The sequence below is a fragment of the Mchenga conophoros genome, linkage group LG5 (genome assembly GCF_057382185.1).
Source record: "Mchenga conophoros isolate Kocher_MC1m ecotype Shallow Benthic linkage group LG5, M_conophoros_male_GT1.1, whole genome shotgun sequence".
NCBI classification, from domain to species: Eukaryota; Metazoa; Chordata; class Actinopteri; order Cichliformes; family Cichlidae; genus Mchenga; species Mchenga conophoros.
Window position 1 is genome coordinate 24,768,240 of NC_140530.1, and position 18,119 is coordinate 24,786,358.

General features: G+C 36.6%; 1 protein-coding gene across 1 annotated transcript in view; it reads right to left on the minus strand.

Annotated features, from left to right (window-relative positions):
* The window catches only part of LOC146574642 (guanine nucleotide-binding protein G(i) subunit alpha-2), a 71,448-nt gene that overhangs the window by 4,100 nt on the left and 49,229 nt on the right, over nucleotides 1–18,119 (minus strand). Inside the window, exons 4-5 of the mRNA XM_085274470.1 lie at nucleotides 4,149–4,309; nucleotides 787–915 (exon numbers count right to left, since the gene is read on the minus strand). Of these exons, the coding sequence (XP_085130596.1) occupies nucleotides 787–915; nucleotides 4,149–4,309 (290 nt within the window). The remainder of the gene's footprint in view (nucleotides 1–786; nucleotides 916–4,148; nucleotides 4,310–18,119) is intronic.

The following is an 18,119-nucleotide window of genomic DNA, read 5'->3' on the forward strand; positions in this document are numbered from 1 at the left end:
TAACCCATGAACTCTGGAAAATGTAGAGAAAATCAGGTCCTCTCTTGCCCTTTTCACAGTCAACATGGTTCATTTCCCTCATAAATCCCCATGAACTGCTGATGAGACACCAAACACGTAAAACAGAGCAAAAAATAGTTTCTTTTAGGCACGTTTTCATGGTTGAAAATAATCCTGTGCAGAAGGCGCTAACAGTGAACTCTACAGATTGATACTGCTCTATTCTTAGATGTGCAGATATCAGACATGAACTACTGTGGAGCTGGCAGGTTAAAGACAGTTTTCATGTTTGATCAGACTGAGCAGTACAGTTTCCACAGCTTTGCAAGGTGTGGTCGAGAAAGGTTCAGGGCTGCAGCTCACATCTTTCGCCTGTCTTCACACAAGGAAGGTCATACGACTCTAGAACAGGTATCTTGATATGCCGCTGTCTACACTAATTAAATGACAACATGCCCATATCTAATATTCAAGTGACATTTTTGCCTTACTGCTTTTCCCAAATTATGTTCGGCATCCCACTAAAAGTCAAATATGTGTGTCAGATTGGTGACCTATGACCTATGGTACCCTGCCTCTTGCCTATGGGGAGGGGGCTCAACTTTCAAGTGAGGGTCCCAGAACTCTCACAAAACAATGCAAATGGCTAAAGAAGTTTAAACGTGAAAAAAAAAACAACCCAATTGTGACAAAGTGAAATTATAATATATTTTTTTCATCTATATATTTATTTTGTTTAAAAAATATGTCACTTTTAATTGACAGGTTATTGATATTGAACCTTACTTGAAGTGGAGTTCCTTGAAAGTGAAGTGAGTCTCAACAATGCCGGTTGTCTTAACCCGAGTTCGTAGCACATCTTGCTGGGTCGGAATGTAATCTGTTTTAGCTATCCTCTCCAGGTCATTCAGGTAACTTAAGACAGAAAGAGAGAGAGCAAGGTTTCAAAATGACTTTACAATCTGCAACAAATGAGAGACAAAAACAACAACAGGAAGGCGTGTGGCTGCTGAGGCACTACCCAAAACTGCAATTTTTGAGTCACTTGAATAGCTTTAAACTTTTGATTTCTGAAGTGCTTTTAAAGGAAGTGTGTAAATCAGGTCCTACAGTAAAGTTATAGTCAAATGCAATGTGCATCTTTCACTCTAGCCAGTTTAGAGTTGCAGAACTACAACAGAAAAATAAAGTTTCATTATTTCTGGCTTTTTTTTATTGCTCAGCTTTGCTATCAGTTTGTTTCACTTGCCACTCAACAAAAACATCTTGTGGCCCATTTCCTCATAAATCACCACTATAAAACTGCTGACCAGCTACAAACAAAATTGATTATTATTCTCTGTAATGCGAGTTATTATATCCACAAACATTTCATATTTGCTATCTTTTCATGTGGCCTAAAAACGGCTTTTCTAGGTGTGTAACATCATGCTGATATTTAATATTCCCTCTCAGTAGATACAATGCTAGAAGTATATCACTGTGTTTCATCAACAGATTAAAACCTGCAGCTACATCTACATACGGGTATTTAATCCAACATACTATGTTCCTGTTTCACTCAGTGCAGAACTCATGGCTGAGTTTGTATATGTGAAATTGGTTTTGCAGCATATTTTCCTCTTGATTGATTCTGTTGTTGTAAGATTTTTGTGCTATAGCGCCTCCGGCCAACGAGTTTCCTGCAGATGGTAACACTGAATATTGGTTGTGACTCTGCCTCGGCCGCACTCATTACTAAAATTGAGCTTGTCAGAGACCAACAGCTACACTGAATACTAGTTATCTGTTGGCTTAATTCTGCCTAAGATCTCTTTAGAAGTTATTTGTCTGCTTGAGAAAACACGTCTGCACATTTACTTTGCTGACCTTAATCATTTATAATTTGCTGCAGTACGCTGCTGCATCTCAGATGTCTTTTTCTCTTTGTCCATTTCAGCTTACCAGCTGTGCATCTCCTGCAATAGAAGTGTGTAATACTGCACAAGCTGTAAGGCTCTGTATTAAATGCATTTTTTTTGGGGGGGAGAGACGATGACACATTTTTCATCATCACTCCAATTTGCCATGGTACTTGTGGTGTGATGCTTGATTTATATTACACCTGGGGCAGGGATAGCTCAGTAGGTAAAGTGGTCGCCCCATGATCGGAAGGTCGGCGGTTCGAATCCACTTAACGGCTACCCTGAGGTACCCCTGAGCAAGGTACCGTCCCTACACACTGCTCCCCGGGCGCCTGCTTAGTGGGCTGCCCACTGCTTCACTGAGTGAATGGGTCAAATGCAGAGAAAAACAAGTAATTTCCCCATGGGGATCAATAAAGTATCCATTATTATTATTACCTTTAATTTTTGCTCTTATGTTCCTGGGTGATTTTTCCTTTTCCACATCCCTTCTGTATTTCCTGTCTGTGTCCTCTGCTTGCCTGTGTGAGTCCTTTGTCCTTTTCAACTCCTCATGATGCTTTTGTTGCATTTGTTTCCCTGTTTTGTTCCTTTTGCCTCCCTCATTTTGTTTTTTATCTGTGTCTTATTATCCATCGCTCCTGATGTGGATATAGTCTGCTTGTTTTCCCCCAGTCTTTGTCAGGTCATTACCCTCATCTCTGACTAGTTCCAGTGTTTTCCTCAGTTTCTTGTGCAAGCTCCTCACAGTTGGTTTGCTTGCACTGCTTTATGGATTTTATTGTATTTTTTTTCTCCTGCTACCTCAGTGCCTTGCAAAGTTCATACTAAAGATCTCTTTATTTTACTGCTTGCCTTCAGTCTCCCACGATGCCATCAACTGGGTTAAAAAATAAAATCTGATACCAACGTAACACAATCTCTACAATGTTAAGCTGGTATAGGCCTTTGGAGTAAAATGACATCATAGCATGCAGAACAAACCCCATCTCTATACCCATTATCACATGATAAGAAATACAGTCATACTCTCCATCATATTATTCTGTTTTTTAAAGACATGTTGCCTTTAAGAGCAGTATTCAATATGAAAAGCATGTGGGGGAAAGGAAACATTATAAAGACTATCCAAGAAAGAAGGTAATTTCTTTTGTTTTTGTTTTTTATGTCAAAATTTACAACTCATATTTCTCACTTCCCCTCAGTCCTTTTTGCATTTTCTCTGCTATCTGACAGACTGCTGGTCAGTAGGGGAGTGTGAAAGCACCATGTTTGACACTGCCTGGCTTACACAAGCATTGCATCATCATCCGAGGCCAACTGGGAGCTTTACTTGCCCAGCCAGCCCACACTTCACAGAGAAACTGAGATATATATCCACCATTTCAATCGGGCTGATCAAACCATTCATGCATACTTAAAATGTTACAGAATAATTAATGAGTTAACAAAACCTATAACTATAACAAATGACTACAATTTTTGTTTTGTCTCACAGCACAGCAGCCATTACAATAGATTTTTTAAATGGCATGACAGAGTTGTTGCGGAAATATCACATAAAGCAACATTTCATACTTTTACATAGCGCTGCCACAAAATTAATCAGCATGTTCCAATAAAAAATGACCACTTGAGGGTGTTATAAGAACTATCAATTCTCAAAGTTTACTTCTAAGCTAATTTTCCTTGAAGTAAACACATTTTTTTTTAAATCTAATTTTTTCACTCCCCCAAGACAAATTATTCGGTGCTCTGCTTATCGGGTTATAGTATTAAAGAATCAAACCCAGAGAGGGAGAAATAATCACTAAATGAAAGTTAGTGAACAATCCTTCCTGTCTCTATGACTCCCAGGAGAAGTCACAAACAGGTTCAAAGCTCCCACATATGACCGAGGCTGAAGGGACTGCACATCCCTTCCAAAAAATAAATTTAAAAAAATCTCAAACTATAACTCTCTCGACCTTTATGCCTTTTGAAATAGCAAATGTAGTGATTTAGTTCTTAAACAAATCTTCATCTGTATATGAAAACAACTGATAAATTTCCCAATTAGTCACATTTCCATTTGTAGAGGATTAATATAGCGTCTGGTGTAAACAGAATGCATACTGACTGACGTACGAGCAGGAGAAGATGCTCATGGTGGAAACCTGAGACTATGCACAGTAAAAATCAGTAAATTTGCATTTAATTAACAGATCACAGCAGAAAAATATCCGCCCACAAATTCACACTCACTATGCCGCCGAGTCGTTCAGCTGGTATTCTCGCGATCTTGCAAAGCAGCTCTGTATGCCGCTGTCACTCCACAGTCGCCTGATCACGTTAGCCAAGTCATCAGGGAGAATGCCCTGTTCCTCAGCAGCTGCAGCCAGGGCAAAGAGCTGCTGGGCATCGTCCTGCAGGGGGCAATAAGGACACAGGAGTGGGTTGTTAAGAACACTGCAACTAAAACCAAGGCGACAGCTGCTATCCTTGACACAATCAAACATGATCAAAGATCCAGTTGGTTCTTAAAGACAAAGAGTTACATGCTCTTATGTACAGGACATTAAAGAGTAACCGCTGTTACTTCCCCTTCTATAATGGCTGGGAGGGAAGTCGTTCCTGAAGCAAATTTCATATAACTGATCAAATGACAAAAACCCTAGTTGTATTTCTCTGGTAACTTTTTTTTAAAAATTTCAGCTAAAGCTAAGGAATAAGGTTAAGAAATATCTAACAATGGCATTTAGAAATAGAAAGGATATTTCTTCTGCCAGTACAATCAAGAGGAAAAATTACAATGGCAATTAGCTGGCAAACATGTTCTGATAGTTCTTGAATTCCTGCAAAATGGCACCACTGGAAACCAAAACATATTCTTCAGCTATGGAAATATTTAGAAACAAGCTAACCTGTGTAACATGTTAGAGAAATTTCAACAGGCAGTTACAATCGGATTTTGATTTAAATACTAGGGGTGCAACGATACACAAAATTCACGGTTCGGTTCGGTTCGATACTTTGGTGTCACGGTTCGATATTTTTTCGATACAAAAAAATGTTCATGCCTTTTTAATTTGTCATTTATTAAAATTATAAATATATATTTTAACTCAAAAGTACAGTTTTTAAATTTAACCCTAACCCTTGTGCATGTTTTTTATTTTGACAGCGAATACGCACCTGCGGACCACTTATGTGCAGCCCTGGTTATTTAGCTCATCATATCACAGCCACAGAAATTCTTTTGTCCATGAAACCATAAAGCTGCACTTTCTTTTTGCCTTATAGTCTGATTTGTCATAACTTCTCCGTTTTGTGGTAAGCTTTTCTTTGGCTGTCACTTCTTCACCCTGACCTGTCTTATTTGGCTCAGCAGAACTAAAATATAAATCCTGCTGCTTTTACACACACACTCACATAAGCTCAGCGATTCTCTGCGCGATCAACCTCTCACATGTTTAAGCTGCGGGAGATTTCACTTGTCATGTTTGCGTAGTAAGCTAACAATTAATAAGACGATGTCAGAGGAATTGGTGTGCAAATTATCATCACTCACAGATCAGTGCTGTCACTCTCTATACACAGTTCGCAGGATTGCAAAGTGAAAGCAAAAAAACAAGCGCAAATTCAAACGGGATTTCAATATGTCACATATTGACAGTGGCTCACCGATGCCAATGACATAATTAGTGTGAATGCTTGAAAAGCATTCACAGTATTGTTCTTCTAATCTTTATTATTAGTGTGAATGCTTGAAAAGCATTCACAGTATTGTTATTCTAATCTTTATTAGTGTGAATGCTTGAAAAGCATTCACAGTATTGTTATTCGAATCTTTATTATTAGTGTGAATGCTTGAAAAGCATTCACAGTATTGTTATTCTAATCTTTATTATTATTATTATTATATATTCCGTACGTTTTTTGGCATCTCACTCCTTCAAAACCGTTCAACTTAGAAAAACCATTCAAACACCGTTAGATTGCTATTCTTTTGGACAACACTGCTTCTATTTTTCATATTTTTAACACTTATATTTTTAATTTTATTCAACTTTATTCAACAAAAATTTATAATGTATTTCAATGGGGAGACCCTTCAAATCCTCATTCAACTTACTCATTTTTAAACTCTTACTACTTCCACATACATTGACATAGAGCCACCATTCAAACTTTAAAACGAAGACAAGACATTCAACTATTCAACTTGTATTTATCTTTTCAATATCTATTATACTTTTTCTTCAGTTCCAGTTTAAGTTTCATGATGTTTTTTCACCCGTTTCAGAGTTTATAATGAGTGTGTATGGGACGGAATGTTGGGGCTAGAGTGAGGCAGCTCAACTGCTAGAGTGAGAGGAGCAAAAAAATTAATCTTAAAATCTTTTTTAAAACTGCTGCTGTGTCCGCAGCGTTTGCTCTACAGGTATGATTTTACCCTCAAAACGTAGCCATCGCTGTCCTCTTTCATCCAATGTGTTTACTATTGTACTAGGTGTTATGGTTCTTTCATAAATGTCACCAATGCACAGCCTCCTCCCTCCAACTCTTCCATAGACTCTAATGTTAAAACGGCTCAGAAGGTTGGTTTGAAAATCAGAAGAGCATGGTGTTTTTACACTGTCACCACGTCCATATAATAAGCTCCACAGGCATGAAAACTGAGAATTAGGTAGACTAGACATTGCTGTCGCTCACGGTGAAAGAATTTCGTCAATACGACCTATACTTTTCATTTGGGAGCGATTTGTTTCGGCCTGACTTTTCTGTTCATTTTAAGCAGCAAAAGTGAGGCGCATGTCTGTGTGCGTGTGTATGGAGCCATTGGGTGCGGTCACTATAGCAACCAGGCTCACACCTGCCTGCTTAACGAGCTCTCTCTGCCACTCTGCCAAAGTTCATCTTAAACACTTCTCTTTCAACTGCTGCTGTGTCCACAGTGTTAAAGCCATCATTTTACCCTCAAAACGTCGCCATCGTTGTTCTTTTTCCAACATCTTGTCTTTCAAAGCTCAGAGATGTAAACTTTTTAAACTGTGTGGGTCCAAGTGGAGGGATCACATTTTAGTCATTCAGTGATTCAAAGAATATGACCTTTTAATATTCATTCAGATGTTTTCTGACTCTGAATGTTCTTTTCTCATTTCTTAGGTTTTTCTAATTTACAATTAAAACATTTTCAGCTTTTTTCCAACTTCTTCTTCTGTGTAACCTTCAGCTTTTAGCAGTTCAGCACTGTTGTTTTCAGGTTAAATTCAGGTTTTTTTTTTTTTTATCTCATTCAAAATTTTTAACTCAAAATTCAGCAATTAATTCATTTCAGTGCATACATTCAGATTCAAGCATTCACACTGCAGTTTCTTCAGAAAATGCACTTTCTAGTTAGTGTGAATGCTTGAAAAGCATTCACAGTATTGTTATTCGAATCTTTATTAGTGTGAATGCTTGAAAAGCATTCACAGTATTGTTATTCTAATCTTTATTATTATTATTATTATTATATTTTATCTATTCCGTACGTTTTTTGTAATCCTATAACTTCAAAACCGTTCAACTTAGAAAAACCATTCAAACACCGTTAGATTCCTATTCTTTTGGACAACACTGCTTCTATTTTTCATATTTTTAACATTTATATTTTTAATTTTATTCAACTTTATTCAACAAAAATTTATAATGTATTTCAATGGGGAGACCCTTCAAATCCTCATTCAACTTACTCATTTTTAAACTCTTACTACTTCCACATACATTGACATAGAGCCACCATTCAAACTTTAAAACGAAGACAAGACATTCAACTATTCAACTTGTATTTATCTTTTCAATATCTATTATACTTTTTCTTCAGTTCCAGTTTAAGTTTCATGATGTTTTTTCACCCGTTTCAGAGTTTATAATGGGTGTGTATGGGACGGAATGTTGGGGCTAGAGTGAGACAGCTCAACTGCTAGAGTGAGAGGAGCAAAAAAATTAATCTTAAAATCTTTTTTAAAACTGCTGCTGTGTCCACAGCGTTTGCTCTACAGCCACCATTTTACCCTCAAAACGTAGCCATCGCTGTCCTCTTTCATCCAATGTGTTTACTATTGTCCTAGGTGTTATGGTTCTTTCATAAATGTCACCAATGCACAGCCTCCTCCCTCCAACTCTTCCATAGACTCTAATGTTAAAATGGCTCAGAAGGTTCGTTTGAAAATCAGAAGAGCATGGTGTCTTTCCACTGTCACCACGTCCATATAATAAGCTCCACAGGCATGAAAACTGAGAATTAGGTAGACTAGACATTGCTGTCGCTCACGGTGAAAGAATTTTGTCAATACGACTTTTACTTTTCATTTGGGAGCGATTTGTTTCGGCCTGACTTTTCTGTTCATTTTAAGCAGCAAAAGTGAGGTGCATGTCTGTGTGCGTGTGTATGGAGCCATTGGGTGCGGTCACTATAGCAACCAGGCTCACACCTGCCTGCTTAACGAGCTCTCTCTGCCACTCTGCCAAAATTCATCTTAAACACTTCTCTTTCAACTGCTGCTGTGTCCACAGTGTTAAAGCCATCATTTTACCCTCAAAACGTCGCCATCGTTGTTCTCTTTCCAACATCTTGTCTTTCAAAGCTCAGACATTTAAACTTTTTAAACTGTGTGGGTCCAAGTGGAGGGATCACATTTTAGTCATTCAGTGATTCAAAGAATATGACCTTTTAATATTCTTTCATATGTTTTCTGACTCTAAATGTTCTTTTCTCATTTCTTAGGTTTTTCTAATTTACAATTAAAACATTTTCAGCTTTTTTCCAACTTCTTCTTCTGTGTAACCTTCAGCTTTTAGCAGTTCAGCACTTTTGTTTTCACGTTAAATTCGGGTTTTTTTTTTTTATCTCATTCAAGATTTTTAACTTAAATTCAGTAATTAATTCATTTCAGTGCATACATTCAGATTCAAGCATTCACACTGCAGTTTCTTCAGAAAATGCACTTTCTAGTTAGTGTGAATGCTTGAAAAGCATTCACAGTATTGTTATTCGAATCTTTATTATTATTATTATATATTCCGTACGTTTTTTGGCATCTAACTCCTTCAAAACCGTTCAACTTAGAAAAACCATTCAAACACCGTTAGATTCCTATTCTTTTGGACAACACTGCTTCTATTTTTCATATTTTTAACATTTATATTTTTAATTTTATTCAACTTTATTCAACAAAAATTTATAATGTATTTCAATGGGGAGACCCTTCAAATCCTCATTCAACTTACTCATTTTTAAACTCTTACTACTTCCACATACATTGACATAGAGCCACCATTCAAACTTTAAAACGAAGACAAGACATTCAACTATTCAACTTGTATTTATCTTTTCAATATCTATTATACTTTTTCTTCAGTTCCAGTTTAAGTTTCATGATGTTTTTTCACCCGTTTCAGAGTTTATAATGGGTGTGTATGGGACGGAATGTTGGGGCTAGAGTGAGGCAGCTCAACTGCTAGAGTGAGAGGAGCAAAAAAATTAATCTTAAAATCTTTTTTAAAACTGCTGCTGTGTCCACAGCGTTTGCTCTACAGGTATGATTTTACCCTCAAAACGTAGCCATCGCTGTCCTCTTTCATCCAATGTGTTTACTATTGTACTAGGTGTTATGGTTCTTTCATAAATCTCACCAATGCACAGCCTCCTCCCTCCAACTCTTCCATAGACTCCAATGTTAAAATGTCTCAGAAGGTTGGTTTGAAAATCAGAAGAGCATGGTGTCTTTACACTGTCACCACGTCCATATAATAAGCTCCACAGGCATGAAAACTGAGAATTAGGTAGACTAGACATTGCTGTCGCTCACGGTGAAAGAATTTTGTCAATACGACTTTTACTTTTCATTTGGGAGCGATTTGTTTCGGCCTGACTTTTCTGTTCATTTTAAGCAGCAAAAGTGAGGTGCATGTCTGTGTCCGTGTGTATGGAGCCCTTGGGTGCGGTCACTATAGCAACCAGGCTCACACCTGCCTGCTTAACGAGCTCTCTCTCTCACTCTGCCAAGATTCATCTTAAACACTTCTCTTTCAACTGCTGCTGTGTCCACAGTGTTACAGCCATCATTTTACCCTCAAAACGTTGTTCTCTTTCCAACATCTTGTCTTTCAAAGCTCAGAGATGTAAACTTTTTAAACTGTGTGGATCCAAGTGGAGGGATCACATTTGAGTCATTCAGTGATTCAAAGAATATGACCTTTTAATATTCATTCAGATGTTTTCTGACTCTAAATGTTCTTTTCTCATTTCTTAGGGTTTTCTAATTTACATTTAAAACATTTTCAGTTTTTTTCCCAACTTCTTCTTCTGTGTAACCTTTAGCTTTTAGCAGTTCAGCACCTTTGTTTTCAGGTTAAATTCGGGTTTTTTTTTTTTTTATCTCATTCAATATTTTTAACTCAAAATTCAGTAATTAATTCATTTCAGTGCATACATTCAGATTCAAGCATTCACACTGCAGTTTCTTCAGAAAATGCACTTTCTAGTTAGTGTGAATGCTTGAAAAGCATTCACAGTATTGTTCTTCAAATCTTTATTATTATTCCATATTCCGTACGTTTTTTGGCATCTAACTCCTTCAAAACCGTTCAACTTAGAAAAACCATTCAAACATCGTTAGATTCCTATTATTTTGGACATGACTGCTTCTATTTTTCTCATTTTTAACATTTATATTTTTAATTTTATTCAACTTTATTCAACAAAAATTTCCCATGTATTTCAATGGGGAGACCCTTCAAATTCTCATTCAACTTACTCATTTTTAAACTCTTACTACTTCCACATACATTGACATAGAGCCACCATTCAAACTTTAAAACGAAGACAAGACATTCAACTATTCAACTTGTATTTATCTTTTCAATATCTATTATACTTTTTCTTCAGTTCCAGTTTAAGTTTCATGATGTTTTTTCACCCGTTTCAGAGTTTATAATGGGTGTGTATGGGACGGAATGTTGGGGCTAGAGTGAGGCAGCTCAACTGCTAGAGTGAGAGGAGCAAAAAAATTAATCTTAAAATCTTTTTTAAAACTGCTGCTGTGTCCGCAGCGTTTGCTCTACAGGTATGATTTTACCCTCAAAACGTAGCCATGGCTGTCCTCTTTCATCCAATGTGTTTACTATTGTCCTAGGTGTTATGGTTCTTTCGTAAATGTCACCAATGCACAGCCTCCTCCCTCCAACTCTTCCATAGACTCTAATGTTAAAATGGCTCAGAAGGTTCGTTTGAAAATCAGAAGAGCATGGTGTCTTTCCACTGTCACCACGTCCATATAATAAACTCCACAGGCATGAAAACTGAGAATTCAGTAGACTAGACATTGCTGTCACTCACGGTGAAAGAATTTTGTCAATACGACTTTTACTTTTCATTTGGGAACGATTTGTTTCGGCCTGACTTTTCTGTTCATTTTAAGCAGCAAAAGTGAGGCGCATGTCTGTGTACGTGTGTATGGAGCCATTGGGTGCGGTCACTATAGCAACCAGGCTCACACCTGCCTGCTTAACGAGCTCTGCCTGCCACTGTACCAAGATTCATCTTAAGCACTTGTCTTTCAACTGCTGCTGTGTCCACAGTGTTACAGCCATCATTTTACCCTCAAATTGTCGCCATTATTGTTCTCTTTCCAACACCGTATCTTTCAAAGCTCAGGCATTTAAACTTTTTAAACTGTGTGGATCAAAGTGGAGGGATCACATTTGAGTCATTCAGTGATTCAAAGAATATGACCTTTTAATATTCATTCAGATGTTTTCTGACTCTAAATGTTCTTTTCTCATTTCTTAGGGTTTTCTAATTTACATTTAAAACATTTTCAGGTTTTTTCCAACTCCTTCTTCTGTGTAACCTTCAGCTTTTAGCAGTTCAGCACCTTTGTTTTCAGGTTAAATTCGTTTTTTTTTTGTTGTTGTTTTTTAATCTCATTCAATATTTTTAACTCAAAATTCAGCAATTAATTCATTTCAGTGCATACATTCAGATTCAAGCATTCACACTGCAGTTTCTTCAGAAAATGCACTTTCTAGTTATATTTTATTTTTCCGTACGTTTTTTGAAAGCCTACTCCTTCAAAACCGTTCAACTTAGAAAAACCATTCAAACATCGTTAGATTCCTATTATTTTGGACAACATTGCTTCTATTTTTCTAATTTTTAACATTTATATTTTTAATTTTATTCAACTTTATTCAACAAAAATTTCCCTGTATTTCAATGGGGAGACCCTTCAAATTCTCATTCAACTTACTCATTTTTAAACTCTTACTACTTCAACATACGTTGACATAGAGCCACCATTCAAACTTTAAAACGAAGACAAGACATTCAACTATTCAACTTGTATTTATCTTTTCAATATCTATTATACTTTTTCTTCAGTTCCAGTTTAAGTTTCATGATGTTTTTTCACCCGTTTCAGAGTTTATAATGGGTGTGTATGGGACGGAATGTTGGGGCTAGAGTGAGGCAGCTCAACTGCTAGAGTGAGAGGAGCAAAAAAATTAATCTTAAAATCTTTTTTAAAACTGCTGCTGTGTCCGCAGCGTTTGCTCTACAGGTATGATTTTACCCTCAAAACGTAGCCATGGCTGTCCTCTTTCATCCAATGTGTTTACTATTGTACTAGGTGTTATGGTTCTTTCATAAATGTCACCAATGCACAGCCTCCTCCCTCCAACTCTTCCATAGACTCTAATGTTAAAATGGCTCAGAAGGTTCGTTTGAAAATCAGAAGAGCATGGTGTCTTTCCACTGTCACCACGTCCATATAATAAACTCCACAGACATGAAAACTGAGAATTAGGTAGACTAGACATTGCTGTCGCTCACAGTGAAAGAATTTTGTCAATACGACTTTTACTTTTCATTTGGGAACGATTTGTTTCGGCCTGACTTTTCTGTTCATTTTAAGCAGCAAAAGTGAGGCGCATGTCTGTGTACGTGTGTATGGAGCCATTGGGTGCGGTCACTATAGCAACCAGGCTCACACCTGCCTGCTTAACGAGCTCTGCCTGCCACTGTACCAAGATTCATCTTAAGCACTTCTCTTTCAACTGCTGCTGTGTCCACAGTGTTACAGCCATCATTTTACCCTCAAATTGTCGCCATTATTGTTCTCTTTCCAACACTGTATCTTTCAAAGCTCAGGCATTTAAACTTTTTAAACTGTGTGGATCAAAGTGGAGGGATCACATTTGAGTCATTCAGTGATTCAAAGAATATGACCTTTTAATATTCATTCAGATGTTTTCTGACTCTAAATGTTCTTTTCTCATTTCTTAGGGTTTTCTAATTTACATTTAAAACATTTTCAGTTTTTTTCCAACTCCTTCTTCTGTGTAACCTTCAGCTTTTAGCAGTTCAGCACCTTTGTTTTCAGGTTAAATTCGTTTTTTTTTTTGTTTTTTTTTAATCTCATTCAATATTTTTAACTCAAAATTCAGCAATTAATTCATTTCAGTGCATACATTCAGATTCAAGCATTCACACTGCAGTTTCTTCAGAAAATGCACTTTCTAGTTATTATTATATATTCCGTACGTTTTTTGGCATCTAACTCCTTCGAAACCGTTCAACTTAGAAAAACCATTCAAACACCGTTAGATTCCTATTCTTTTGGACATGACTGCTTCTATTTTTCTCATTTTTAACATTTATATTTTTAATTTTATTCAACTTTATTCAACAAAAATTTCCCATGTATTTCAATGGGGAGACCCTTCAAATTCTCATTCAACTTACTCATTTTTAAACCCTTACTACTTCAACATACGTTCACATAGAGCCACCATTCAAACTTTAAAACGAAGACAAGACATTCAACTATTCAACTTGTATTTATCTTTTCAATATCTGTTATACTTTTTCTTCAGTTCCAGTTTAAGTTTCATGATGTTTTTTCACCCGTTTCAGAGTTTATAATGGGTGTGTATGGGACGGAATGTTGGGGCTAGAGTGAGGCAGCTCAACTGCTAGAGTGAGAGGAGCAAAAAAATTAATCTTAAAATCTTTTTTAAAACTGCTGCTGTGTCCGCAGCGTTTGCTCTACAGGTATGATTTTACCCTCAAAACGTAGCCATGGCTGTCCTCTTTCATCCAATGTGTTTACTATTGTACTAGGTGTTATGGTTCTTTCATAAATGTCACCAATGCACAGCCTCCTCCCTCCAACTCTTCCATAGACTCTAATGTTAAAATGGCTCAGAAGGTTCGTTTGAAAATCAGAAGAGCATGGTGTCTTTCCACTGTCACCACGTCCATATAATAAGCTCCACAGGCATGAAAACTGAGAATTAGGTAGACTAGACATTGCTGTCGCTCACGGTGAAAGAATTTTGTCAATACGACTTTTACTTTTCATTTGGGAGCGATTTGTTTCGGCCTGACTTTTCTGTTCATTTTAAGCAGCAAAAGTGAGGTGCATGTCTGTGTGCGTGTGTATGGAGCCATTGGGTGCGGTCACTATAGCAACCAGGCTCACACCTGCCTGCTTAACGAGCTCTCTCTGCCACTCTGCCAAAATTCATCTTAAGCACTTCTCTTTCAACTGCTGCTGTGTCCACAGTGTTACAGCCATCATTTTACCCTCAAATTGTCGCCATTATTGTTCTCTTTCCAACACCGTATCTTTCAAAGCTCAGGCATTTAAACTTTTTAAACTGTGTGGATCAAAGTGGAGGGATCACATTTGAGTCATTCAGTGATTCAAAGAATATGACCTTTTAATATTCATTCAGATGTTTTCTGACTCTAAATGTTCTTTTCTCATTTCTTAGGGTTTTCTAATTTACATTTAAAACATTTTCAGTTTTTTTCCAACTTCTTCTTCTGTGTAACCTTCAGCTTTTAGCAGTTCAGCACCTTTGTTTTCAGGTTAAATTCGGGTTTTTTTTTTTGGTTTTTTTTTTATCTCATTCAATATTTTTAACTCAAAATTCAGTAATTAATTCATTTCAGTGCATACATTCAGATTCAAGCATTCACACTGCAGTTTCTTCAGAAAATGCACTTTCTAGTTATTATTATATATTCCGTACGTTTTTTGGCATCCAACTCCTTCAAAACCGTTCAACTTAGAAAAACCATTCAAACACCGTTAGATTCCTATTCTTTTGGACAACACTGCTTCTATTTTTCATATTTTTAACATTTATATTTTTAATTTTATTCAACTTTATTCAACAAAAATTTCCCATGTATTTCAATGGGGAGACCCTTCAAATCCTCATTCAACTTACTCATTTTTAAACTCTTACTACTTCCACATACATTGACATAGAGCCACCATTCAAACTTTAAAACGAAGACAAGACATTCAACTATTCAACTTGTATTTATCTTTTCAATATCTATTATACTTTTTCTTCAGTTCCAGTTTAAGTTTCATGATGTTTTTTCACCCGTTTCAGAGTTTATAATGGGTGTGTATGGGACGGAATGTTGGGGCTAGAGTGAGACAGCTCAACTGCTAGAGTGAGAGGAGCAAAAAAATTAATCTTAAAATCTTTTTTAAAACTGCTGCTGTGTCCACAGCGTTTGCTCTACAGGTATGATTTTACCCTCAAAACGTAGCCATGGCTGTCCTCTTTCATCCAATGTGTTTACTATTGTACTAGGTGTTATGGTTCTTTCATAAATGTCACCAATGCACAGCCTCCTCCCTCCAACTCTTCCATAGACTCTAATGTTAAAATGGCTCAGAAGGTTCGTTTGAAAATCAGAAGAGCATGGTGTCTTTACACTGTCACCACGTCCATATAATAAACTCCACAGGCATGAAAACTGAGAATTAGGTAGACTAGACATGGCTGTCGCTCACGGTGAAAGAATTTTGTCAATACGACATGTACTTTTCATTTGGGAAGAATTTGTTTGGGCCTGACTTTTCTGTTCATTTTAAGCAGCAAAAGTGAGGCGCATGTCTGTGTACGTGTGTATGGAGCCATTGGGTGCGGTCACTATAGCAACCAGGCTCACACCTGCCTGCTTAACGAGCTCTGCCTGCCACTGTGCCAAGATTCATCTTAAGCACTTCTCTTTCAACTGCTGCTGTGTCCACAGTGTTACAGCCATCATTTTACCCTCAAATTGTCGCCATTATTGTTCTCTTTCCAACACCGTATCTTTCAAAGCTCAGGCATTTAAACTTTTTAAACTGTGTGGATCAAAGTGGAGGGATCACATTTGAGTCATTCAGTGATTCAAAGAATATGACCTTTTGATATTCATTCAGATGTTTTCTGACTCTAAATGTTCTTTTCTCATTTCTTAGGGTTTTCTAATTTACATTTAAAACATTTTCAGTTTTTTTCCAACTCCTTCTTCTGTGTAACCTTCAGCTTTTAGCAGTTCAGCACCTTTGTTTTCAGGTTAAATTCGGGGGTTTTTTGTTTGTTTTTTTAAAATTTCATTTAATATTTTTAACTCAAAATTCAGCAATTAATTCATTTCAGTGCATACATTCAGATTCAAGCATTCACACTGCAGTTTCTTCAGAAAATGCACTTTCTAGTTATTAGTGTGAATGCTTGAAAAGCATTCACAGTATTGTTATTCGAATCTTTATTATTATTAGTGTGAATGCTTGAAAAGCATTCACAGTATTGTTCTTCTAATCTTTATTATTCCATTTTATTATTATTATCTATTCCGTACGTTTTTTGAAAGCCTACTCCTTCAAAACCATTCAACTTAGAAAAACCATTCAAACATCGTTAGATTCCTATTATTTTGGACATGATTGCTTGTATTTTTCTCATTTTTAACATTTATATTTTTAATTTTATTCAACTTTATTCAACAAAAATTTCCCATGTATTTCAATGGGGAGACCCTTCAAATTCTCATTCAACTTACTAATTTTTAAACTCTTACTACTTCAACATACGTTCACATAGAGCCACCATTCAAACTTTAAAACGAAGACAAGACATTCAACTATTCAACTTGTATTTATCTTTTCAATATCTATTATACTTTTTCTTCAGTTCCAGTTTAAGTTTCATGATGTTTTTTCACCCGTTTCAGAGTTTATAATGGGTGTGTATGGGACGGAATGTTGGGGCTAGAGTGAGGCAGCTCAACTGCTAGAGTGAGAGGAGCAAAAAAATTAATCTTAAAATCTTTTTTAAAACTGCTGCTGTGTCCACAGCGTTTGCTCTACAGGTATGATTTTACCCTCAAAACGTAGCCATGGCTGTCCTCTTTCATCCAATGTGTTTACTATTGTCCTAGGTGTTATGGTTCTTTCATAAATGTCACCAATGCACAGCCTCCTCCCTCCAACTGTTCCATAGACTCTAATGTTAAAATGGCTCAGAAGGTTCGTTTGAAAATCAGAAGAGCATGGTGTCTTTCCACTGTCACCATGTCCATATAATAAACTCCACAGACATGAAAACTGAGAATTTGGTAGACTAGACATTGCTGTCGCTCACGGTGAAAGAATTTTGTCAATACGACTTTTACTTTTCATTTGGGAACGATTTGTTTCGGCCTGACTTTTCTGTTCATTTTAAGCAGCAAAAGTGAGGTGCATGTCTGTGTGCGTGTGTATGGAGCCATTGGGTGCGGTCACTATAGCAACCAGGCTCACACCTGCCTGCTTAACGAGCTCTCTCTGCCACTCTGCCAAAATTCATCTTAAACACTTCTCTTTCAACTGCTGCTGTGTCCACAGTGTTAAAGCCATCATTTTACCCTCAAAACGTCGCCATCGTTGTTCTTTTTCCAACATCTTGTCTTTCAAAGCTCAGAGATGTAAACTTTTTAAACTGTGTGGGTCCAAGTGGAGGGATCACATTTTAGTCATTCAGTGATTCAAAGAATGTGACCTTTTAATATTCATTCAGATGTTTTCTGACTCTAAATGTTCTTTTCTCATTTCTTAGGGTTTTCTAATTTACATTTAAAACATTTTCAGTTTTTTTCCAACTTCTTCTTCTGTGTAACCTTCAGCTTTTAGCAGTTCAGCACTGTTGTTTTCAGGTTAAATTCAGTTTTTTTTTTTTTTATCTCATTCAAAATTTTTAACTCAAAATTCAGCAATTAATTCATTTCAGTCCATACATTCAGATTCAAGCATTCACACTGCAGTTTCTTCAGAAAATGCACTTTCTAGTTAGTGTGAATGCTTGAAAAGCATTCACAGTATTGTTATTCGAATCTTTATTATTATTATTATTATT